The following is a 26,222-nucleotide window of genomic DNA, read 5'->3' as shown; positions in this document are numbered from 1 at the left end:
TCGCTGTACTATCTGAACATCTCAAAAACACTAAGGAATTGAGCCTCTCAACACCTTTTAGGTAGAAAAGTATTATCTCTATATTACATAGGGAGAAACTGAGGCACAGAGAGAGGTTAACTTGTACACGGTTACAGAAGAAAGCTGTGGCAGAGCTGGAAATTTTTATTAGAGTAGTATTTGTTCAATGTCGATAATGTGCTTGGCGATTTATCCTACACAAAAATAAAGATATTCTCGGTCTCAGAGAGCTAACTGTAATAAAGATGGGCACAAGTAAGACAGGATACTCCAGAGATGGGGATAACTTAGGTGATTCTAATTTAAACTTCCCTCCATCTAATTCAATTATTAAAGTCTCTTCTTAACGAGCACTGTGAAATAAGCGGGTTTGTAGAAGGGGTTTTGAGAATAGAACCCTTGTCAGCTAACTCCTAGTTCTGAGTCTTAATTATGAGACCACCTTATGTCCCTAAAAGCTTGGGTAGACTAAAGGAATTTGCACCAGGCTAATATACATCCATTGCACTGGTACAAAACAGTGCTTGAACTGTTGTCATGCACCCACCTGGGGGGCTGCACTGTCACAGCTATACCAGTGCAAAACAAACAAACAAAGTATGAGGACACCCTAAATCACTTCCAAAAAAAATCACTTCCTGTTTATGCTGAGGTGTTTGTCTCCCACTTACTTTGCAGCTTTCGGCTGAGGCATAAGGATCAGATTAAAAGTAATTGTCTTTGATGTTTTCAACAAAGAGGAAATATTTTGCAATTTTGGAGTGCCTCTTAGCTGCAGATAGAGAACATTGCTGTTTCTCGGTGTCCCAATTATAACCTGACTAACCATTTTACCACTAAAATACCTAGTTGATGTGTGCTGTTCTTACACGTTGGAGATTTTGCATGTAGAGTATCAACATATGTGATTTGGGAAGCTAACAGTTTCATGGAGCTGTCATTCTCTACACAACAATGGATGTGAAGATGGAAATGGGGGTTGCCCAAATCAATCTTTCTAGGCAGTTTTCACTGTATTTAAAATATTAAAGTGACAGAATCCAAGTTGGATATCTATCTGTAGGCATTTTGGAATTGCTTGGACCAGGCCTGGCCTTACCATGAGGTGAACTGAGGTGGCCGCCTCAGGTGCCAGGCTGTGGGGTGGGGGGGCAGGGAGGGGGCGCCACTAAGTCCCAGAGTGTAGAAAATTGTGTCTGCTGCTGGTGCATATGTATTCTCTCTGCTCTAGCTGCACAGAGATGGTGGAGTGCTGTGCTGGAGGAAGGAGGGCACAAGAGACATAACAGGCCGGCAGGAGAAAAGGTGAGAGGGAATAACAGAAAGCAGCAGGAGCTGCAGGGAGAGAGAGGAGGAGGAGCCTCTGATGTACCTCTATAGCACCTCCAGGAGCCTGGACTGATTAACACCAGCTTCTCAGGGAGCTTCCTGTTTCCTGCTGCTTCCCTGAACCCACTTGAGGAGAACAGGCAGTCAACTGAAGTAGTAGGAGCCAGTTAGGCCCTTAAGATGCTGATATCTTCCCTCACTCAGGCCCTGCTACAAGCCTGCTTGTTTGTCCCCTTCAACTGAGTGTTGAGAGCCACCATAGCTGGCACAGAACAGCAGTCGTGAGTGAAAGAAGAAAACGCCCCTCTGGGGCAGCATTCAGACAAAGCAAGCAAGCAAAGGAAGCTTTTCTATCTAAGCAGGAAGGAGTTCTCCTGACCTGAGATACATAGACACAAATGTTCACGGTGAGCCTTCCAGCCCCAGTGAGGATGTGCGTGGTGAGGAGATGCCTGATCTTCCAGTGAGTCAGAGTGCAGGTGACCTGGCAGCTACTGCAGCATCCATATCTCCATCTCAAATGGATGTAACCATGCACATTCCTGAAGAAAAGTGTAGATCAGAGAAGAGTGTGGTGGAGGCGCAAGAAACAGCTGCTGCTGAGTTTAGTTCCTGAAAGTCTAAATGATCCAGGACTGTGAACCCACTTGAGCAGTAGCCTGAGGGACTTCCTTGTACTGCATGGGCCACAGCAAGTGAAAAACTTCATGTTCCCCAAAGAAAATGAAAATAGAAGTTTCCATCCAACACATTACTGGCATGAAATCCCCAATGGTGACAAAGTGGAGAAGCCATGGCTTATGTACTCAAAAACCCAGAATACTTCATACTGTTTTTGTTGCAAACTCTTCCAGTCTAATGTTCCAGCTACATTGGGTTCTACAGGAACAAAGGACTGGAAAAATCTGGCTAGAAATCTGGCATGCCATGAGAAGGCAGTAAATCACCAGAGAGCATTCCATAGGTGGAAAGAGCTTGAGATGAGACTAAGATTAAAAGGCCACCATAGATGATCAGCATCAAGAGAAGATTGCATCAGAGATTCTTTACTGGCAAAATGTTCTGAAAAGGCTCACTGCCATTGTGAGAATGCTTGCTACCCAAAACCTAGCACTGCGTGACACTTCAGATCAGCTGTATGTGCCAAACAATGGAAATGTCCTTAAAATTGTGGTGCTGATGGCTGAGTTTGATGCTGTGCTCCAGGAGCATCTAAGAAGAGTCACCACCCAAGAATGTACACACACCACTACCTTGGAAAAACAATTCAAAATGAGATCATACAGTTACTGGCAACAAGAGTCAAACAGAAGATTGTGGTAGATCTGAAGTCAGCAAGATGACTAAGATGATCAGAGGAATGGAAAACCTGTCGTATGAAAAGAGATTAGAGGAGCTTGGGTTGTTTAGTCTGACAAAGCGAAGGCTGAGGGGGGATATGATTGCTATGTTTAAATATATCAGAGGGGTTAATACAAGGGAGGGAGAGGAATTATTCCAGTTTAGTACTAATGTGGACACGAGAACGAATGGATACAAACTGGCCGGGGGGAAGTTTAGGCTTGAAATTAGACGAAGGTTTCTGACCATCAGAGGGGTGAAATATTGGAACGGCCTTCCGAGGGAAACGGTGGGGGCGACGGACCTGTCTGGTTTTAAGATTAAGTTGGATGAGTTTATGGAGGGAATGGTTTAATGATAAAACATAGTAGCCAAGGAAAACCAAGCAATGGTACATGAACAGCATAATGGCCAACAAGGGTCAGGCTAGAGACTCTTGCCTATATGCTCGGGGTATTACTGATCGCCATATTTGGGGTCGGGAAGGAATTTTCCTCCAGGGTAGATTGGCTGAGCCTCTGGAGGTTTTTCGCCTTCCTCCGCAGCATGGGGCAGGGATCACTAGCAGGAGGGTCTCAGCCGATTGAAGTCACTAAAACACAGGATTGGGGACTTCAACGGTAGAGTCCAGGGAAGGGTCTTGCGGCCTGCAGCATGCAGGGGGTCAGACCAGATGATCATAATGGTCCCTTCTGACCTTAATGTCTATGAGTCTATGAGTAAGATATTATTCTGTTATTCTGGACTGCACACCTGACATCAGCCATATGGAACAAATTACTTTAATGGGCATTTTGTAACAACAACAGAACCTAGTGAAAATGTCCCTGAAATGGTGACTATCAGAGAGCATTTTCTAGAATTTATTGACATTGATGATACTACAGGAGCTGGTATGACAAATGTGCTTCTTAAAAAGCTGGAAGATACGGGAGTTGCGATAGCTGACAGGAGAGGTTAGGGCTACGATAATGATGCCAACATCAGAGGAAAGAACAGGAGTGCAGACATGGATCTGAGAGTTAAACCCTCGAGCTTTTTTTGTCCCATGCAGTTCTCATTCATTGAACTTGATGGTCAGTGATGCAGCCTCAGCTTCTAGTGAGGCTGCTGAATTTTTTAATGTAATTCAAAAGCATCTATGTATTTTTCTCTGCATCAACGGCAAATTTTGAAGCAACATCTGGGAACATCCTCTCTGATACTGAAACCACTGAGTGCCACACAATGGGAAAATCGAGTGTAGGTGATAAAGCCTATCAAACACCCAATTGGGAAGATAGATGATGTCATAGTTGACATTATGGAGGATAATGCTATGACAGGAACTGTTTGTGGGAGAACAGTGGCAGAGGGAAATGGAATCACCAGAAACATACATAACTTCAAATTTCTGTGTGGCTTAGTGTTGTGGCATGACATACTGTTTGAAATAAATGTTGTAAGCAAGAGACTCCAAGGTGTTGACCTTGATATATCTGGAGGAATGGAACAACTGGACAAAGCAAAGTCATACCTACAGTCTTACCGGTCATATGAAGGATTTCAAAATGTTTTGAAGAGTGCACAAAAGTTAGCAGAGGAACTTCACACTGAAGCTATTTTCCCACCCATTCAAGAGTCACCGAAAAAGACGACATTTTGATTACGAGGTATGTGATAATCCCGTAAGAGACTCCAAACAACAATTCAAAGTTGAATTCTTTAACCAGGTGCTAGATTGTGCAATGCAGTCAGTTGAAGAACGTTTCATGCAATTTCAAGGAACACAGCAGTATATTTGGGATGTTGTATGATATTCCAAAACTCCTCACTATACCTGAAGAAGACCTACACCAGCAATGCAGGGCACTAGAGACAGTGTTGACACATGATGACATGCGCGATATTGATGCGAGTGATTTAGGTGATGAACTGAAAGACCTTTCAAGATACATTTCAGCAGGATCAACTCCAAAGGCTGTTCTGGAATATATGTGCACAAATAAGATGACCACCATCTTTCCAAATGCTTTTGTTGCTCTGCGCATACTACTAACACTTCCTGTAACAGTTGCCAATGGAGAACGCAGCTTCTCCAAGCTGAAATTAATAAAAACACATCTACGCTCCACAATGACACGGGAGAGGCTGGTCGGCCTTGCAACCATCTCAATAGATCATGAGCTGGCCCAGACTGTGGACCTTCAGCAGGAAGCAGTTCAAATCTTTGCAACCAAGAAGGCACAGAAAGCACCACTTTGATTATTCAAACAGATAAAAATGCCAGTGTTTACTATGCAAACAAGAAAAGTTACATTTACTGTTCAGGTGTTTGAAAGTTAAGTGTTACTTAAATTTTTTGAACAAGTTGTTAGTTCTCCTTTATTGGGGTAGGTAGCAGAGCAGTACCATGAGAGGAGTAGAATAGGAAGAAGGCAGAATTGAGACTTTTCAAAGTTTAGGCCCAAGTGAGGGGGCATGGGGGCGTCATTTGAGCTCCCCGCCTCAGGTGCCAAAATGTTGTGGGCCGGCCCTGGCTTGGACAAGGATCCACCCTCCCTCCCCCCAAAATTGTATACATCCCTGTTCAGATGCACTGAGGATGGGATGCTTTAGCAGACACCATTTGCTCCCTGAAAATGCAGAGGGTCTTGTCATTTTGAAGCTATCTGCACACAAATACTAATGAATGTTATCTGTAATTCCTATAACAGCCACAGTATAATACTCTTATTTATAAAATAAATCAAAGCAATGTTTTACTATCAGTGTATAAAAGAATTCTCTAAAAGAATGATCAAATGAATAAAATCCATTAAGCACATACTGGATATGTTTTCAGTTTTCATTGATCTGACTATTCTAGTACTGAGCAGTACTTTTCCACTGCAAATTTCTATTATACATTCTTACAAGGGCTTTTCCAGACAGGATGTTAATGCACAACAAGCCAGAGTGTGAATATATTAGCATGCTGGCTTGCCCCACAATAACATCCCATATGCACACTGCTACAGTACACTAAAAGTTCCATTGTCAGAGTGCATTATGGAACTTTTAGTTCACCGTAGCAGTGCCCACACAGGACGTTACTGCATGGCAAGTTGGTGCACTGTAGATTCACACGCTGGCTTGCCACGCACTAACATCCTGAGTACATAAGCCCTAACATCGGGTGATATTCATACCTGTGCAGAGGCCCAGCCCAAGGCATATGCACCACTTAAACCCTGAGAACACCAGACTTCAAGGGCTCAAAGGTGAATTTCATCCTCAATACACAGATCTAAATTTGCACTTATATAGGGATAGACAGGGCTCATCAACATGAGCTTACAGCAGCAGTCCCAACAATATTGGAGCAATATGGCCTAGTGAATAGAACACAGGACTTGGATTCAAGAGTCTCTGGTTCTATTTCTGTCTCTTCCACTGGCCTACTGGGTAACCTTATGTAAGTCACTTTACCTCTCTTTGTCTCAGTTTCCCATTTGGAAACTGGATATACTAATCCGGACCTCCTTTGTAAAGTACTTTGAGATCTAATGAGAAGTGCTATTTAAGAATATATAAAGGTGGTAGAATTATTATATGGGACTTCGTGTAAGTGGTCATTCGTATGAGTAAGGGTTGCACAATGTAGCCCAAGGTAAATGGAAATATTTCTCCCATATGTACTATTTGGCAAATTAATAATGTTTACAAATCAGATTTTTTTGTCCATATTACAACTGGTCCAAATGTTCTGAATTCTGAAATTTTGATGAAAAGCTTTGTTGACATTCTGAATTTAGATGAACTTACTACTTTATTGTAAGTGCTTCAGAGGAAGAAGTGTCTCTTACTATGGGTTTGTACTGCGAGTAGTAGAATGGGGCCCAGTCTCAACAGGGGCCTTTAGGATCTACCATAAATACAAATAAATAAAAATAAGGACAAATTTTTACTAAACTTTTGCAAATTATTCTTCCCATTTTATGACCAGCTCCAGTAAATATCATAGTTTTATACAAAACAAGTGACATATCTTATTACCTGCGATATTAATAGTTACTAGCTGGGGTGTTAGATCACAGTTTTGTCTAGTCTAAGTATTTAACATCCAATTGTCAAGCCCCTAATTTAAAACTAAAGATTTTCGTAATTGCATTATCTACAGAATGTTTAAAAATGCATATATTTACCTGCCATCATCGCTACCATGCTGGCTTTGTAGACATTGGTAAGTGATCCCAACTCTCCTGTTGCCAAGATTGTTTTCATGTGAGCATCTCCACAGGCCTGATGAAACTGACGGATCTCCTCATAGAGGCCTACAGGAAAGTCATAAAGCTGGTCAAGAAACATTCTGAAGTATGGTGTTTATTTCCACTTCTGGGTGAATGCAAACAGGCCTAAGAACTAGTTATAAAGCAAAATGTTAAAGGTTCAAAGAATCACATTGCTGTGTAGGTAGTTAGCACTGCTATACAGTTTCAAATTCATTTTAATAGCTGTTAACTTCATTTCATTCAGAACCAAGAAAATATTCAAATATGAGAACAAGACAGCAGTATAAACAGGACAAAGACTTAAAAATGTCACTGACTAGCCCTAAATATACCAATAAAACATTATCAATACTTCTAAAGTCTCTCCTGTTTGCTTGTTAATAGCTTTCCTGTACATTCATTGTGTCATTTTTCTCCTTCTCACTCCAACCTTCTGATGTTCTCGGCCTTGTCATCAACTTTCTGGAATGTGTTTTTCAGCCTGTCCCACTCTGTCTTGTCTTCCACTCCTCTTCTACCCCACCATTTCTAATTCTGCCCTTAGATGACATACACAGTTCCCAATGGAGTTGCATACATGCATCCAAGGGCAGAATTTGGCCCTTATCCTTTTCCATAATTGATAAGATGAGCTGGTTAGAATTCAGGAAGGAGCTCTTTTGTGAACCTGTAGCTATGAAACAAACAAACCAAAAAAACTCTGCTTTTGAATCTGAAACGATTGTCATAGCCAAAGGAACGCCACACCCCCAAGTGCCCTTCCCTTGCAACTTGACAGACTCTTATTTCAGTATGGACTAGAATAAATTTGAAAACATTAAGAGACTTCTAATTGGTATTGTTTTAAAAAATGATTAAACCTCTTTGACCTGATCAGATAATGAGGGGTGAGTGTGGAAGCACTGGGAAATCCACCATATTTTGGTGGAGACTGAAGTATTCTAAAAACACAAAGCATGGGAAATAGCCACTAGATAAATCCAAACATGAATATTAATACACAGTCATGCTTTTCTAGTAAAATATAACTACAGACATTTTGAAAAAGTGCAGATACCCCAACATTAGCGACCTGGAGAAATCAAGTATGGGAAGCCCTTTCAGTGGAAACAATGACAGACAGCTTTATATCAGAATCAAGTAGTTTCTCTAATATAATGTTCCCATTTTTGGAATTTTAACAAAATAAAGATACAGATAAAAGGATGACCAACCAAACTGGGTCCTTTAAAGGTAACAAATTCAGATTATGAGTAAGATTTGTTAATACATGAATGGAAAATCAATGTATATTAATAATGATAAAATAAAGTTAAAATATATTTAAATACATCTTTGCTGTGCAATGACCATGATAATTGTGGACACTACAGAGCAAAGGCATGTTTAGTGATAAACTAGCAATCCTCTCTCCACCCCCAAGAGACTCTCCAAACCATTCAGTGGACTTATCAAACTGCTTCACTGCTGGTCCTCCACTCCACCTGCTGTGCTTCTGCATTCTATTGATGTCAGGATGTAGCTGCTATGTTTGATAGCACTGCAGTGTTCCACTGCGACATACTATGCATATTAGCAGACAACTGGCTAATGCACTTAGTGAGTCCCTTTATAGACACCTGGCTTACCTCACATCTCACTATGTACCCAAAGTGTGAATTAATCAGTGCTACCATACAGTCGAACATGTATTATTGATACTCCAGAAGCCTCCTAGATCAAATCAACACTCAGAAAGGAAACACAAAGAACCTGTGTTATTTGCTTGAGTAGAGGATTTGATAAGTGATAATATGACTGGTTGAGGCTCATAGTAGATCATAATACAGTCTCTTTTTGTGGAGTGACTATTTCCTGAAGCCTTTAGAAAACCAAGGAAAGCAGCTTTCATGTTCTACTAGTTTCAGTAGCAATAAGAAAAGATTCAAGTTTTCTCTAGTTCTAAGACATGCTGCCAAAATTTTCAAAACAAATTAATAGAATGTAAATTTAGGTTGGATGCCATGAAAGAAAATTATCTTGTTCTCTGAAGGTAGTGCTGTAGTTATAGTATTATCCCCCCCCACACACACACACACTTTTGATATGTGCTTCTATATGAAATTAGTGCAGGAATGAGTTAACTGCCTCATTAGCCAATGGGATGTGTGGCACCCAATGAAGAGGAATAACTGAGGCTCCTCAACCATCAGTATCTTTTCTGCCACATTCTTCAAGATAATGGTGAAAATGGATATGTACTTTTCCCCTCTGACTCTAGCAGTGGGGACACAATAACATGTCTGTAATAATTACCATATATTGAGAGAACAATTCTTACAGATAATATCTTGTTTTGATATGGTGCCTTTGATCCTAAAATATCCCAACACACTTTTCAGTTTTACAGCACCTGGGGGGAAGGTACCCTACTGGCACAAGGCATATTGCAATATAGTAAAGAGAAAGGAAGTTTTGATCACGGATGTTGGGACAAACCCCTAACCCTATAAAAAAGGCTTCAGTATTCACACAGAGCAGACGGGAGGCCATTTTAAGGTTGCATCCAAATTACTTGCACAAGCTTCATGATACTCAAGTTGCATGCTTCCTAAAGAAACTGGGCTGAGTAGATCATACCGAACCTGAACTCATGATTTCCTGGAGTCCTGGCTTTGTATGTGGTAGGGTTTGCTGCCAAAAATGTGTGTCTATTGTTCAGCTCCACCAGTCCCATCACTGGGAAAGTGCATACAGGATGCTAGCAGCCCCTGGTATTTTAACCACTATGTTGTTCAGATTTCCTGAAGAGGGCTAGATGACAAAGTGGTTAAAATGCCAGTGACTGCCTCATGCCTTGTCTACACCAATGCTCCTTTTGCTACAACTGGTGGCACTGAACCAATTAGTAGAAATCGTGGAAAACTTCTTTTATGTCAAAAATGACTAGTGTAGAAACAGCCTTCTTGTTTCAGATGTGAAACTTAGACCATTACACTACTCCACTATCATTGGAAAGGCTGTGAGAGCGCCAACTTCTGGCTGTTGTAAAAAACAAACAAACAAACAAACAAACAAACAAACAAACAAACAAAACAGCCAACCAATCCTCAACACTCCACGGAAAATTGTTAATAGTAGCAAACACAGAGCAATATCTGTATTAAAAATTGTCACTTTCAACTCAGCAAAGACTCAAAGGGGAGAAAGAGAATCATAGCCTGTCTTTTAGCCTTTAGATTTGGGTAAGATCCTCAGCTGATATGTAAATCAGCATATCCCCATTGACTGTTGTAAATTGGTACCACTAAAGTCAACAGAACTGTGTCAGTTTACACCAGCTGAGGAGCTGACTGAGGTACAGTCTGTGCTGATGGGGATGCAAAGTGGCATGAGGCAACAGCAGCTTTGTTAAAAGACTGAGCCCCTCAGTGACTCTGCTCAATCTTAAAATTTTCCATGGCCTGCCAAAGAATTTTAGTGGATTTGTGGCCCTCTATTATCTTAAAGTTGCTCAACCCTGTTTTAAGGAATTTCTCCTTTTCTGGTTTGACCTTCACTCGCTCTTTTGTTGGTTGGAAGGTTTTTTAATCTTCCTTTCCTTTCTCTTCTCATAGTTCTCTCCCCTCCGTTTCCATTCCTCACCCATCTTCTTGCAATGAGAATCAGAAACAAGGTCCCCCACCAAATCCGGGCAAGTTTTGGAAGGTGAGCAGGTAGTGAAGTGATTTTGTGGATGTCACTCTCCAAATACAGGTCTGTCAATAGCCCCGTTAACAATGCAACTTCCTGTTACCAAAGTCCAGTGGGCCAATGGAGATGGAGACAAATTCTGAAGTGGCCTTTTGAAAAGGTGACAGATCCTTCAATTCCTTAGTGGCATCCAAGAAGGAAGCCTTACTGGAACCAGTATTGGGGAGGGATTTGGTATACAGTTCCCCTATGGAGTTCGGCCTTCGGAAGACATTGGTGCTTCAACTATAATAGAGCAGCTGATGGTGAGCTCGTAATTACCTAGAAGGGATTGGCGGAGATTGAGCAGCATGATCATGGCATCTCAGCAGGCTTTGGGACCATAGTGCCCAATCCCACACACCTATTAATGTCAATAGAGAGATTCCCATTAACTTCAATGGGCCATGGAGCAAGCCCATATTTTTTGACACATGGCCTATACTGTTGTATAGTGTTCCATTTCCATTTCTGCAGCCTATTGCTCTCCCAAACAAAAATGTCATTTGCCTTTCATTCATAATATGCCAGTGGAAAAAATCAGATAGTTAAATACACAATACTTTCAGAAAAGTACTACAGTACTAAATCTGCTCTTTAACAATTTTTTAATGTGTACCATTAGAAAGCATGTTAAAAATTGTTAAAAAGCAGATTTAGACTATTATATTTCAAGTGCAATAAATATATTCAACAATATATAAGAATAGCTTTAAAGTAACTCTCAGTATAATTGGATGTTCACTAAAATACTTAATATAATATTGTCCAGCAACTTTTTAAACAAAGTAACAAAAAACTTAGAAAATGCAGTTTTCATCTATCAAGGTGACTCCAATTATCCCACAGTCTAGGGGGGAAAAGCTGAAAAAAATACATAAAAACAGAAAGATCTAGTTTGCAAAATAAAAAACTTAATATAAACCACACATATTTTTGTCAAGAACACCTGAAGTTTTGAAGAATCACAGCATGAGAAAACAACCATAAAAATACACTGGGGCTACAAGTATATGCAAAGGTTCTGTCATTATTATAAAGCACATGAGCAAAGCAGTTGTGGTTTATGAAGTCACTGGAACAAAGATGTATTTACTGCCCTCGCCACCACTTTTCAATTTTATATAACACATGGGTCCTGCTTGGAAAGACTTCCTTAGTTCTTTCTCTGGCTTCCTCAAATAAATTGTAGAATGCAAAAAGATTTATCATTTCTAGACATTAGATATAGCCAGAGTTTGCGCTATATTATAAATCATATATATGTCTGTAGAATGTTAATCCTATATACTGAACATCAGCCTTGCAACAAAATTTCCCCTCATCCACTAGAGTTGCTTTCCTTGATGGGCGAGTTAAATATCAGGGTTTTTTTTCCCCGTTAATGTCATCGTCAGTGTTGTAAGGGTGGGTGAGTAAATTTTGTTCCTTGGATAGTTCTCTTTTCATGACAAATATGATAGGCTACAGTACACACAGATGTACATTCCTACATAAACTCTCAGAAATCTATCAGTGATAAACTCAGTGACCCCCTTGTGGAAATAAATCACAACTATTTATTTTAAAAAAAAAAAAAAAAAAACCTGCTTTCAAGTTTGCCACACACTTTCTGTGGATAAAAGAAATGAAGAAAATGAAGAAAAGTCAAAATCTGATTTGTCTATTTTTAATCTACTCCATTCACCCTGTCACATCTGAGTGCTCCTCCCCAGTTACTTCTGTTCATACGTAACTGTCACCACATGCAGAAAAAGCGGATACAGTTCAAGTGAAAACATCCACACCACAGTTGCAGTGGTGCCGGTTCATCCTGTTTCATGGGGCAAAGCCTAAGACCTGCAACTTCCAATTAACTTCAATCGGAGTTAATTCATTTTAAGGCCAGGAGGGCCCATAGCGATCACCTAGTCTGACCTCCTGCATAACACAGGTCACAATTTCACACAGTAATTTCTGCACTGTGCCCAATAACTTGTGATTGAGTGCCAGGTGTTCAGGATCTGTCCCTGTGACGGGGCAGATCAGCCCCGCACTGGTACGGAGGGGATTAATCCTTCCTCCTAGCAAAGGAAGCCCACCGCTGAGGCGCTGCTGGGCATGCTCCACCTGGAAGTCAGGTGTAAAAGCCTGCAGAGCTGCTCAGTCAGGGCTGACTGCCGAGGAGGGACACTTGGTAGGGGCTCCAGCCCAGGAGCCGTTACAGCCCTTACCTACGAGAGCTGAAGAGCCAGAAACCTGGACTAGAGGCTTGCCGGTATCGGAACCCCAGGGAGTGTCTGGTGCTGAGGAGCCTGGAGACCCCGATACCATATGGACCACTGCTGCAGGAGAGCCAGTAGGAAGTGACCCAGAGAGGGCGAGGGAGTGGTACCTCCCACCCTTATGAGGTCAGTGTGTTTCAGTAGGATTCCCGCTGACCCCGTGGTGGACCGTTCTGCCACTGGCAGGGCCCTGGGTTGGGGCATGATGGAGTTGGGAGCGCCCGGGGCCCCCTATGGGGGCCGCCACTCCCTTGTGATGGCCTCCAGGCACCAGCCACTAGGCCCCCTGTTTTGCCTCCAAAGGTGGCAGAATTGACTCTGGCCGCTAGGCCGCGCTACCCCACTAGGGGAGGGGAAATTAGGTGGACTCTGGCCATTGGACCACACTGCCCTAGGGGCACACTGAATGGACTCCAGATGCTAGGCTGCACTACCCCATTAGGGAAAGCGGTATTAGGTGGGCTCTGGCCACTAGGCCACATTACCCCACTCGGGAACAGGCAGTAGACGGACCCTGGCCATTGGGCCACACTGTGCTGACTACTGGGGGGAGGGGGTTTAGAAAACGGACATAGGCATAGAGAGGCGGGTTTACCTCCCGCCCCCCTGACTTAAGGGGTCGACGAGGTACAAAGCCCGCCACAGTCCCTCTATTATTTCTTCTTTGACATCCCTTTTCATAATCATGTACAATATACTTTAAGTTCCATTTTCTGATGATTACATGGGGTAACTTAGTGACCCCTGTTCTAAGAAGTTTGTGTCTAAAGCCTGCCCATGCTGTGACCTCTGAAGCCTGGTAACTGCAGGCATGTTCAGAAACAGCTATTCAGCACTGTTCTGCACATTAAGCAGAACAATTCTTGACAACTTTTTCAGGCACCAATTGTCTCTACTCTAGGGCAGATTGGTGTTCTCTTGTGGATAGGGCTCTCTTGCAGTCAACTGGGTTAGCTGGAACTGTGCTCAAGACTAGTCCCATTCCTGGGTATGCAGTGATAATATGCTTTGTAATGCTGATTGTGAACAAAAGTACAGCTATGAGAATGTGGTAGGGCTGGATGGAATATCTGAACTGCATGGGAATTCAGTGTAATTGTCAGATGTCTGATAGAACACTAAAGAAGGAAAAAATGCAAATATTGCATTTGTTTATAACATGGCCACCACTGAGCAGCAGTGGCCACTTCAAGTCTGCTGTCGGGGTGCAAACCCTGCTCAAGCAATAATGTGGAAATAGTCACGTAGAGGCACCCGTTTCATATGTTGTTCTCTCCTTGCCCATACAAAAAAAAAGGGGGGGGGGAATAGGGGAGGAAATCGCAAACGCTCTCTATTTTATATCAAGTCTTGCAATATTTGATGTTTCCCTTACAGTCCCAGCTCCCAGAGACAAGCGATTGTAACTGAAAACTAAAGTTCTTGTATAAAGTTTATAGCTCTCACAGGTTGTGGAGAAAAGTTTGTGAGCCAAGTGAACCCTAAAAACTCTAAAGCAAGAAGGCAAATCAAAAGAACTATTTTTTTTTTTTGGGGGGGGGGAGGTTGTTTTAAATCTCATGATTTTTGCATACTTGGGTATGGCAATACTCTGTCCAGCTATCCATAGGCTTAGAGATCCCTGTGTGGGCAAGTGGAAGGTGCTGTGCCTTTTTTTCCCCCTCTTTGGCATTCAGCTGATCTTAATACCGTCCGAGTTTGTATACTCCCACTGCAATGTGGAGCTCCCTTGGGAGGATTGTTGGTGGGTCAGAGAGCCTTTGGCTGTGGCTGAAAGGAGTAGAGGAAAGCAAATAAACTCAGAGCAAATGTGGAGACAAAGGGGCCTGTTGTGCAGATGGCTCTGGCCTCCAGTAGAATTTAGAGGATGGGGAAGTCTGAGTTGAACCTTTTCTTTGCTCCTTAGGTGGATGGGACAAACCCTGCCTCGATGACAGAATTATCTATTGGAAACACCATGAGGGAACTTTTTGAATATCCCCCTCACTGATCCCAGTCAGTGGGTTTTTCCACAGAAGGGCACAACCTGCACTTTTAAAAATTAATTTGTTCATATCTGATAACTAATTAGCCACTTTTTAAAAATTTAAACATTTTGATTTTTGCAGCTCTCAAGAATGTTTAATAGTTGAACTATATAAGTCGCCTTATCATTTAATTTATTTGGATCCATATTAGGATCCTACACAAAAAACTATTATTCAGAATTTGGTCAGATAGTAAAAAAAAAAAAGAGGGTGGAGGGATTAATGCTATTGATATTTTGCATAGTGTAACCCATTAAAATGCTAAAATGCTAAATATGTTTATGAGAAGATTATTTATGAATAGTTCCATTTGTATACACCCTATAAAAAGTACTAGAAGACTGTGTCTTCACTAATGTCTCTATTACTACTTCATATTGTGTCTACACTAAGCAGTTTCTGAACCATGCAGGAAAGGTGCTACAGAATCACATTTGAACCCAACTAGTGCGCACACTGTTCCAACTAGAAGTCTAGCACATCTAGTCTGGTCACTCAAAGGGTATGTCTACACTCATAAAATGCTTTGTTTTAGAAAATGTGTTAACACGCACATTTTAACTAGCATGATACTAAACACAATTTGGAGCCTACTGTAAACAGGCACTTTTGTGTTTAAAAAATGTGTTAGCGGATTATGGGAGCGGGACATATGATTAACCACAATCAATTAATATATTTTTTAAAAACCCACACAATGGTACTAGTCTATTCTAGAAGATAAGTCATGTTCAACTAAGTTAAAATGGTACTAGCTTATTTTCTAATGTGATACATTTCCACAGTGCAGAAAAGGCCTAAACTGGCTTCTAAAATGGTTTCACTTACCACTGTTCAAATTGTACCAAACTCTTTTCAAAACCAGTTTAGCTTCATAACAACATGGATAGGGCATAAGTATCTCCCATGTCACTGAATTAGACTAATTTTTGCAACACAAAAATCAACACAACGAATTAGCTTTAAAATGGCATTTGCATGATAATGATTATTTATATCTCCATTTAGGTCCTTAGAACAAATATATTGTGGACAGCAGTTGTTTGAGCTTTCTGCTTACTTCCCAGTTAGTATCTTTCAATCTTTTACTGGAGGTATGACCCCTAGTGGAGGAAAAGAGGATCATCTACTTACCATGGCAATTTCACTCCTGTTATTATTTATTATTTGTAGCACCTAAGAGCCCCAATCATGGACCAGGACTCCATTGTCCTAGGCACTCTACAAACACAGAACAAAAGGACTATCTATGCCCCAAAGAGCTAACAATCTAAGTAAGATAGTTCAACCTTTGTTGCCAATGATGGCTTTTGTGATACAGATGTCAGTCCACACTGATCTGGACTGAGATCACCAACTTATTTACTGCATCTGAAATCAAAATAGCCATTTTGAAAGATAGCCAAGCTGATGCCAGCGACCTGCGTTGCTGCATATATTTGAGTACAAGCTGGTGTAAGTGAAGAATATTGTGAAAAAGATCAAGATACATGAACAAGTTAGCACTACGATAAAACTCATGAAGATACAAATATTGGCATGTTGCAATTGACGAAATTTTAGTCCAATGCTAATTAAAGGAAGATAGATCAGAAAATATGGTACGTTACTATGATGATTACATTTCCTTAACTAAACTTAGTTATCATATATTCCTTTCTGAAGAGTTCTCAGTGAAGGCTATTAGTGCTTGTTTACCTTTACATGGAGATTAGTTATAGGACCATTGTCAGCACTTAAGGCAAACCATTCACGGTACATTAAGGGAGAACCAATTAGAGTGAAACCATCTCCAGTATTATTACAGGAACTAATTAGAAAGTGAGAGAGAGAGAGAGAGAGAACACTAGTAACAATATGAACTGTAAATTTGTACTCTCAACTTCGAAGAAAAGCAATTAGAAGACACATTCATTTTTGTCAAGAACCAAAACACACATTTTAACGACATACCATCTACACTGACAACCCGTTTGGATATTTTTTAACCATTCTGTTTGTGGGTAATTAGACCATCAGCATTCACTTTTCTGCTGTCTCATTTGAACTAAGCAGAAGTTGGGAAATTATTTTTCAAATATCTCTTTATATAAACACTTTCAAGACTAAATCTAAAAGTCAGGATTTTCCAAAGTGAGCAAGTGATTCTTGCTGTCTAACATGACATCCCTTAAAGTAGCCTGAATTTTCAGAAAGTGGTAAGCACGCCCACCATCTGAAAATCAGGCTCTTTCAGAGTGCCTTGGTTCAGCACCCAAAAAATAGAGGTTTCCAAATCACTAGTCATTTCTGAAAATCTTGGCCCACAGTGGGCAACCAAAAGTCAAATTCTGCCATCACCGACACGGGCAGAGGATAAAAGTTGGCTCTTTAGCTTTAGCAAGTGCTTACCTTCCCACTGGCCAGTCAGCACAAGGGTTCTGTTAATTACAATGTCAATCTCTCTGGCACCATCTTCCACTGCTATCCTAATCTCTTCTAATCGGTTTTTCAGTGAAGTCTGTGCAGCTGGAAACCCAGTTGCCACTATGAAGAATGGGAAAAATAAAGTTGTGAAGTAAGCAAAGACTTTTATATAAATATAATTGTTATTAAGGCAGATTGGGGGTATAAAAAGTTAAGGTTTTTTTTTCTTTTTTTCCCCTGAAAGGGAAGTTACTCTAGAGCGTCAGTAAAGACTCAAAGACCTAGAAGGCACCTAATTCATCCCCCACCTCATTTACAAGAACATTAATTCTTCCCTTGAGTTCCTTAATCAGTGCTTTGCTCAGTTTTAAATGTCTCCTGCAAATTGATTTCTCCCACTTTCCTTACAGCTATTTCCAGTTCAGCCTGGCTAATACATATAAGTCCATTGCCTTCAATAGAATTCTGCCTGCAGACACAAGCTCTGAATTTGTCCTAATGTGTGAAATCATCTTCGATGTGTATGTTCTTTAGTCCTCCCAAATTCTTGTAAAAGGTATTTGAAAATAAGTGCAACTAATATGGGCAAGTAATAGTCACAATATAGGTAAAGTTGAATGCAATCATACCCTATTCAACAGTCATTTGAATTTTTGTACTTAAACAACATAAAGATAACTTGGAAAGGAAAAACATTATCCTTGTCCCACTCCCTCCCACTCTCTCCCCTTCTGATGTATAAAGAGAATCTGGAAAAGTTCTCTTTCCCCCCTGCAAACACAAACATGTTTTTGTGGTGCTTTTCAATCCTAAATTCCACATTGTCTCCCTTCTGTGGTGCCTGATGAATTAGAGAGATGATGACATCACAAAGAGTCGAGACGAAGGTATTTTTACAGGGATGGACTCTTGCACCTGCACAGAGCTTTGCTGACTTCAATGGGGTGGAAGGATCCACCTGCATGCAACCTAAAAGTTGAGCTATTAAGCAAGGAAGGGTTTTGATTTGTTGATGTTAACAGCTATTCAGCTTTAATGACTAATTCCCCTTGGGAGAAAAAATGTCTGTGTAAAGATTCATTATCCCTACCCCTTCAGTTCAGGTATGAGATCAACATACACACCTCAAAGACCCCCCAGGAGATCCTCCTCCAGCAAAACTTAGACTTGACAACTAAAAACTTGACATTCCAGATACTTTTTAGTGAAAAACAAGGAGGATCCTCCCCCCAGGCCGCCGGCAAAAAAACAACCACCACCTTTTCAGGTATTCTTCACCCATTCTATAAAAGCAAAAAGGGCACAAGCCCACCAGGAAAATAATCTTTTAAATAATACTTGTAAAGAAAAGAAACTTACCTGAAGCTACTGGTATGTTACAACCAGCAGCCTTGAGTGCTTTAACAGCATCAGCTACTCTAGCTGGATACACACAGACAGCTGCTGTAGTAATACCTGCAAAAAGTACAATCCACTGTTTCACCTGTATATTTCTATGTAATGTGCATTGTCTTCTAGTCCACACTATGGCCTTGTGTGCACTAGATTTTTTTTTTAAATCTCCTACTCTTGCACAACCACCAACTGCTCTCCGCTGGCTGTAGCAACCGTGGGAGTTTTAATGGCAGCAGGGCTCAGATGGCCACTGGTAGAGCTGCCACCATGTCCATTAGCCCTGCCCTGAGAACACTAAGGCTGCATCAATCGTAGCTCAATCGCAGACACAGTTTAAGGCTGGAGTTCTTTATACGCCAGTTTCAGACCAGTTTGCTCTGGGATTTATGATGTAAGAAACTATGCTATCAGAGTATTGTACCTAGGGGCCTATAGCGCAGTTTGACTAGCATGGAATACCATTTGTGTTAGCACAGTTTCACTGTGTTTCTATTTCAAATTTTATTCTCACAGATTAAGGAACTTGGACTGATATTTAATAGTTTTTTTTAAAAAAATGTATAAAGGTTTAGAAAGAATTCATAAATCAGAGTTTAAAAAGGGATTGGGTCTTTCTTATTTCATGACTATGGCTAACAATCCAGGGCCTGATTTACCACTATGTTACACTAGTTTTACACCACACACCTCTGTTGAAAACAATGAGGTTATGTCTGTGTAAAACTTACCATTGCAATTTGTCAATCAGGCTCCAACAGTTTATACAATATTGGTGGATTTGATTTTTGTTTGAATGTTGTAGTTCAAACAAAGCACCAAAATCATGTGGCATTTTAAAACAGTCTCCTGCATCTGACACATCAATGACAACTCCCACCTGTTCATGCTCTCTGTATGTGTGTATATAGATCTCCTCAATATATGTTCCATTCTACATGCATCCGAAGAAGTGGGCTGTAGCCCATGAAAGCTTATGCTCTAATAAATTTGTTAGTCTCTAAGGTGCCACAAGTACTCCTGTTCTTTTTGCGGATACAGACTAACACGGCTGCTACTCTGAAATCAGTGATATTAATACTTCTGAAGTTACATTGTGCAGTGCTGAATATTGTATGAAAATATGCCATTTTACGGCTATCATTTAATAGAAACTCTGTAGGGCCACATCAATGCCTTAACAATTCCATTCCAATCAGTATTGGGTGTAACATTTAGACTTGTATTGAGGGCCCAGTTCTGCAAGATACTTTGGAAATGCCTATGCCACAGCAGGGAGGTGTGATTCCCAGTGCAGGTAGACAGACTTGTGCTAGCTCTGCTCAAGCTAGTGTGCTATAAAGAGTAGCATGGAAGTTGTTGCAAGGGTGGTGGCTCAGCTAGCTGCCTAAGCTTGGACCCAAGGAGTCAGGTGGACTTGGACTTGGGCAGATAGCCTGAGCCACTGCCCGGGCAGTAATGTCCGCACTACTATTTTTAACGCACTCTCTCTACTCGAGCTACAGCAAGTCTGTCTGCCCACACTGGGAATCAGGTCTCCCAGCTGCAGTGTAGACACCCCCTTATGGTCAAATCCTGACCCCAATGAAGTCTCTATTAGTAAACAGAACTAGTTGCTATTTTGATCCCTTTCTTAGTTACTGACCGTAACTGGGTGGCAAAGACAATTCTGAGGAGAGATTAAAAAGCCAATTTTTTCAACACACAGCACGTGTCTGTATCTAATTGTCTGCACAAAGGCACAGAGCCAGATCCTGGAGCTACACAGAAAAACCTCAGCCAGGATTATGACCCAAAATATTTACAGATACTAAAAAAAAAGCCCAAAGGTTTATTGGGGGTATCATGTACATTTAATGCAAATAGATTTAGTGGCACCTTACCGTCCAGTTATTAAAAGAGAGAGGTGGGGTTTTTTTTAAATATATTTCATAGTTTTATTCTCTTAATGGTTTCCATGTCAAATACTGTAGTGTATTCTATAAGTGCCCTGTGACGTTACAGCCTATATGATTTTATAAAAATATGCTAATGAGTGAATATAATATAACTGGAATATGCTTCATGCAAAAGGTCTCTTGTAAGGTATCATTACAAAGCTTATTGTCTACTGAGTGTGGTCATCCTATTTGTATAAAGGTATCACTCTTGTATCTGAAACTAGAAATATGAAATATAACTCTGAGGGCCTATTGTAATTATGCAAAGTGCGGGCCATTAATGGTGGTTTGGAATCTTAATGGCTCCCATCAACCGGGACAATTGACTAGATGGCTCTGTTTGCAGGCAAGCCTTCCTGTGAGTCAGGCTGGGAGAAATGAAGGCTTGGGGTCTTACAGTGACATGTGATCATGTCACATGAACTGGAATCCATCTTTAACCTGGTGCTTTTCCAGTGAAGGGGGAGGGGGTGTGGAAACCCAGAGAGAGACAAAGGATTCCCGCCTTATGCAAAAGATATATAAAGGGGTGGAACAGAACAAAGGAAAAAGGAATCATCATGAAGAATCCCCTAGCTACCACCTGAGCTGGAACAAGAGCTGTACCAGGGGAAAGAATTGTGCCCAGGCCTGCAAGGTGTCCAGCCTGAGGAAAAAACTTACTGAAGCATCTCTGAGGGTGAGATTATCTGTATTCAGTTTGATTAGACATAGATTTGCGCATTTTATTTTATTTTGCTTGGTGACTTACTTTGTTCTGTCTGTCACTACTTGGAACCACTTAAAATTCTACTTTCTGTATTTAATAAAATCACTTTTTACTTATTAATTAACCCAGAGTATGTATTAATATCTGGGGGAGCAAACAACCGTGCATCTCTCTCTATCAGTGTTATAGAGGGCGAACAATTTATAAGTTTACCCTGCATAAGCTTTATACAGTGTAAAACAAATGTATTTGGGTTTACACCCCATTGGGAGTTGGGCATCTGAATGCTAAAGACAAGCACACTTCTGTTAGCTGCTTTCAGGTAAACCTGCAGCTTTGGGGCAAGTAATTCAGACCCTGGGTCTTTGTTGGAGCAGACAGGAGTGTCCGGCTCAGCATGACAGGGTGCTGGGGTCCCGAGCTGGCAGGGAAAGCAGGGCTAGAAGTAGTCTTGGCACATCGGGTGGCAGTTCCCAAGGGGGTTTCTGTGATCCAACCCGTCACATGCCCCTATTGCAATCTCGATCTGGGATCTGTAAATTAAGGTGAGGCTTTTTCCTGCACATCTTACATCATAACTAGGGATAAAGATTTTGCAATCAGAACTTATTACCATTTCTTTGAATGAGACTGTCTAGGATCCAGTTTAGTCTTCCAGGGCTGCTTACCTGTGCAATACTAGCTCTAACATCAGTAATGTTCAGGCAGTAGAAGTTGAAAAAGAAGACGTCAAGTTTACGTTCTGCCCATAACCAGTTTTATAAAGCCAAAGCTTGTAAATAATGTAACCAAAACCATCATACCTTTATCATGCATATTCATGGCTCTCAAAAGATCCTCTCTGATTGGATGTTTGGCTTTGTAACAAAGCCTGTGAATGTTTGAAGGGGTGTCATCACCTGAGAGGGTGGTGAGGTCTATGCAGGTGACAGCTCTCAGTAGCCAAGCAGCCTTTATTAGGGAAAAAAGTAATACATTAAAAAATGGATTAAATTTTTTAATATGGCCCAACCCAGATGATTTAGGAGACTAAGCCCATCTCAAAAGCGAGTCACTAAGTTTCATTGACAATCAATGGTGCTTTTGAAAATGTTACCCAATGTCTAAAAATCAGCTATTATATAGTCAAAGGACCAAGTTCCGATTTATGGCACATGGATCAAAGGCTGAATAATGAGCAGGAATCCTGACATATTATTCCACCAGGATCCTAAAACAATGTATACAATGCTTGTATCTGGGCAACCCACTGGAGGAAGGATGCAACCTCTCCCCAACAGAGTTGTCCACGTTCCTGTAACATGCTAAGTTTGCCTCATGCAGAGCTAGTCTGCATAGAAAGCATACACACTCTTCAGCAGGCATATGAATTGTAAGTGCAAGTCACCTGAACGCACACAAGTCAGGAATATGCATGCTGCCATTACATTTTACAACCCTAATCTGTGCATATGCATCAGGGTGAAATCCTAGTTCCACTGAAGTAAATGGACATTTTGCCAGTTACTTCAATGGAGCCAGGATTTCACCCTAGGTGTCTTACATATGTTTTAATATTTGGGTCCAAAACTCTAGGTGTCTCAGTTTAACTGTCTGTAAAATGGGAACAATAATATTTACCCATCTTCCTGCAAAAAAAGTTGAGAGAATTGACTAACATTGCTAAAGCATTTCAGTATCCTTGGACGAAAGATGCTACAGAACTTCAAAAAATATTTTTAACTGTGATTGGGTTGGTTTTTCTTTTTCCTTCAGAAAGTTAGCTTTTTACATCAACTAGGTTTTTTTATAACCCGGTTTAAATTAAAACAAAAATTGTTTTCCAAAAAGAAGGGAATATTTAATCAGCTGCTAAGAAAGGGATTCTAGTCTCATCCCTTAGGAAATGAGTTGTGAAGACAGATGTAGTAAACTGCTTCCAAGAAACGGTGTGAACTTTATTTGTTTTAAAATAGGATTTTGGCTTTATATATCATACACACCCACACCCACATACTTGGATATGGACTTGAGCCACAAAGTTTGGATGTGGAATATTATCTACATCTGAACTTTCCCCAAAGTTCAGGGTTTTAAGAGTTAAGGATCACATTCAGGCCCATCTCTATTTGTTAGGCAGCACATGGATATTCTGCTACATCTGCACTTGGGTAGATGAAAAAAGATGTTTATGAAAACAACCCTTTGGTGTTCTTTAAAGAAACACTCAATTATTTAGCTCAACAGCCATGTTATTAAATAAATACAGAGCTGAAAGGTACCAGGGGCAACAATGCCTCTGTCCTGCAGACACATTAAGGGGACATCAACACCAGAGTAAATCACCACTCCAAGTGATTATATCTATGCAATCCAAGGAGCTGATTCTTCACTTCATTGCACCTTATGTGAATATGTGGTAATTTACAGCAAATCATAATGCTCCTCATAGACTTTAAGGCCAGAAGGGACCATCCTGATCATCTAGTCTGACCTCCTGTACATTGCAGACCACAGAACCTCACCCAGCCACTCCTATAATAGACCCATAACCTCTGTCTGAGTTACTGATGTCCTCAAATCATTATTTAAAGAGTTCAAATTACAGAGTATTCACCATTTACACTAGTTAAAACATGCAAGTGACCCGTGCACCATGCTGCAGAAGACGACAAAAAATCCCATGGTCTCTGCCAATCTGACCCAGGGGGAAATTCCTTCCCGACCCAAAATATGGTAATCAGTTAGATCCTGAGCATGTGGGCAAGACCCACCAGCCAGACACCTGGGAAAGAATTCTCTGTAGTAACTCAGAACCCTCCCCATCTAGTGTCCCACCGCCAGCCGTTGGAGATATTTGCTGATGGCAGCCGCAGATCAGCTACATACTATTGTAGGCAGTCTCCTCGTACTATCCCCTCCATAAACTTATCAAGCTCAGTCTTGAAGTTAGTTAGGTATTTTTTTGTCTCCACTGCTCCCCTTGGGACGCTGTTCCAGAACTTCACTCCTCTGAGGGTTCGAAACCTTACTCTAATTTCGAGCCTAAACTTGCTGATGGCCAACTTATATCCATTTATTCTTCTGACAACTTTGGTGCTTAACTTAAATAACTCCTCTCCCTCCCTGGTATTTTGCTCTCTATAAACACATGAGAGGGATATCATATTTCCCCTCAGCCTTCTTTTGGTTAGGCTAAACAAGTCAAGATTTTTGAGTCTCCTCTCATAAGGTAGGTTTTCCATTCCTCAGATCATCCTAGTAGCCCTTTTTTGCACCTGTTCCAGTCTGAATTAATCTTTCTTAAAGATGGGAGGCCAGAACTGCACAGAGTATTCCAGATGAGGCCTCACCAATGCTTTGTATAATGTTACTAACACTTCTCTATCTCTACTGGAAATACTTCGCCTGATGCATACTAAGACTGCATTAGCTTTTTTTCTTGGCTGCATCACACTGGCGGCTCATAGTCATCCTGTGGTCAACCAATCCACCCAGGTCTTTCTCCTCCTCAGTCTCTTCCAACTGACAAGTCCCCAGCTCAGAGGAAAAATTCTTGTTAGTCAGTCCCTAAGCGCATAACCTTCCATGTTGCACTATTAAAATTTCATCCCATTTCTATTGTGACATTGCACCCCATATTCCTCATAGTTGTATGATTATGATATAATTATGATGCATTTTGGACAAGATGGGTCATGTAAGGGGTCATTGGAAAAGTTATGATTTGCTGAATATGATTATCTTATTTGTATGCATGTATCATTTTTGTATCTGAAGTTATGAATATTGGCTATGTATCTGTATTTCACGGGTAGTCACACCTGGGTGACACACCCACTAGGCAAAATGCTTCCAAGTCTAGATAGCCGAGTGTGAAGGGCCTATTCAAGGTAATGTGCCATTAGGAAAAACAATAGGCCTTAGGAGTCTGGTGGCACCTTAAAGACTAACAGATTTATTTGGGCATGAGCTTTCGTGAGTAAAAACCTCACTTCTTCGGATGCATCCGAAGAAGTGAGGTTTTTACTCACGAAAGCTCATGCCCAAATAAATCTGTTAGTCTTTAAGGTGCCACCAGACTCCTTGTTGTTTTTGTAGATACAGACTAACACGGCTACCCCCTGATACTTAATAGGCCTTAGGAGATGCTTATCCCCCACCTGGTCAGCCTTCCTGAGAATGCTGCAGACAGCTTGTAAGTCATAGCTGCCATGACACAGCAAGGGCATGTGGCCAGGCCACATGACACGGAACTCCATCTTGGATACCAGTGTTTTACCACAAACTGAGTTTGGTACAAAGGGTTCCCGCCCTGTGCTAAAGCTATATAAGTCAGGGAGTGACATCATCTGTTGTTCTTCACTCCCCCACAACTGAACACCTAAGAGACACTCCTAAAGAAAAGGACTTGGAACAGGGGTGGGGATCCCAAGCTGCAAAGCAAATGCAGTTGTCCCTTAAGAATCTGAAAGCTTGTTATCATCAGTCAGGGTGAGAAACTGCTAATTCATATCCAGTCTATCTAGTATGTTAAGCGTAGTTTGCAGTTTTGTTTATTTGCTAGGTAATCTGCTTTGATCTGTTTGCTATCCCTTATAATCACTTAAAATCTATCTTTCTGTAGTTAAACTTATTTTATGTTTTAATCTAAACCAGTAAATTTGGCGTGAAGTCCTTGGGAATCTTAGCTCAAGGGGCAGGGGCTGTTGCATTGCCTCTCCACACTGAGGGAGAGGCAAACTCTATGAGCTTATGCTGTACAGTTCCCTGTGCAGTGCAAGATGGCATAATTTTGTGTTTATACTCCAGAGCGGGTATGTGTGCCTGGGGAGCTGGAGGTTATCTTG

General features: G+C 41.1%; 1 protein-coding gene across 1 annotated transcript in view; it reads right to left on the bottom strand.

The window, feature by feature from the left end:
- DERA (deoxyribose-phosphate aldolase) overlaps positions 1–26,222 on the bottom strand; it is a 98,392-nt gene that overhangs the window by 38,436 nt on the left and 33,734 nt on the right. Inside the window, exons 3-6 of the mRNA XM_054036141.1 lie at positions 22,197–22,344; positions 18,712–18,807; positions 17,338–17,472; positions 6,858–6,986 (exon numbers count right to left, since the gene is read on the bottom strand). Of these exons, the coding sequence (XP_053892116.1) occupies positions 6,858–6,986; positions 17,338–17,472; positions 18,712–18,807; positions 22,197–22,344 (508 nt within the window). The remainder of the gene's footprint in view (positions 1–6,857; positions 6,987–17,337; positions 17,473–18,711; positions 18,808–22,196; positions 22,345–26,222) is intronic.

Source organism: Malaclemys terrapin, chromosome 1 (genome assembly GCF_027887155.1).
Source record: "Malaclemys terrapin pileata isolate rMalTer1 chromosome 1, rMalTer1.hap1, whole genome shotgun sequence".
Taxonomy (NCBI): Eukaryota; Metazoa; Chordata; order Testudines; family Emydidae; genus Malaclemys; species Malaclemys terrapin.
The sequence above is the reverse complement of the archived record's forward strand: the minus strand, read 5'-3'. Positions and strand labels throughout refer to the sequence as shown.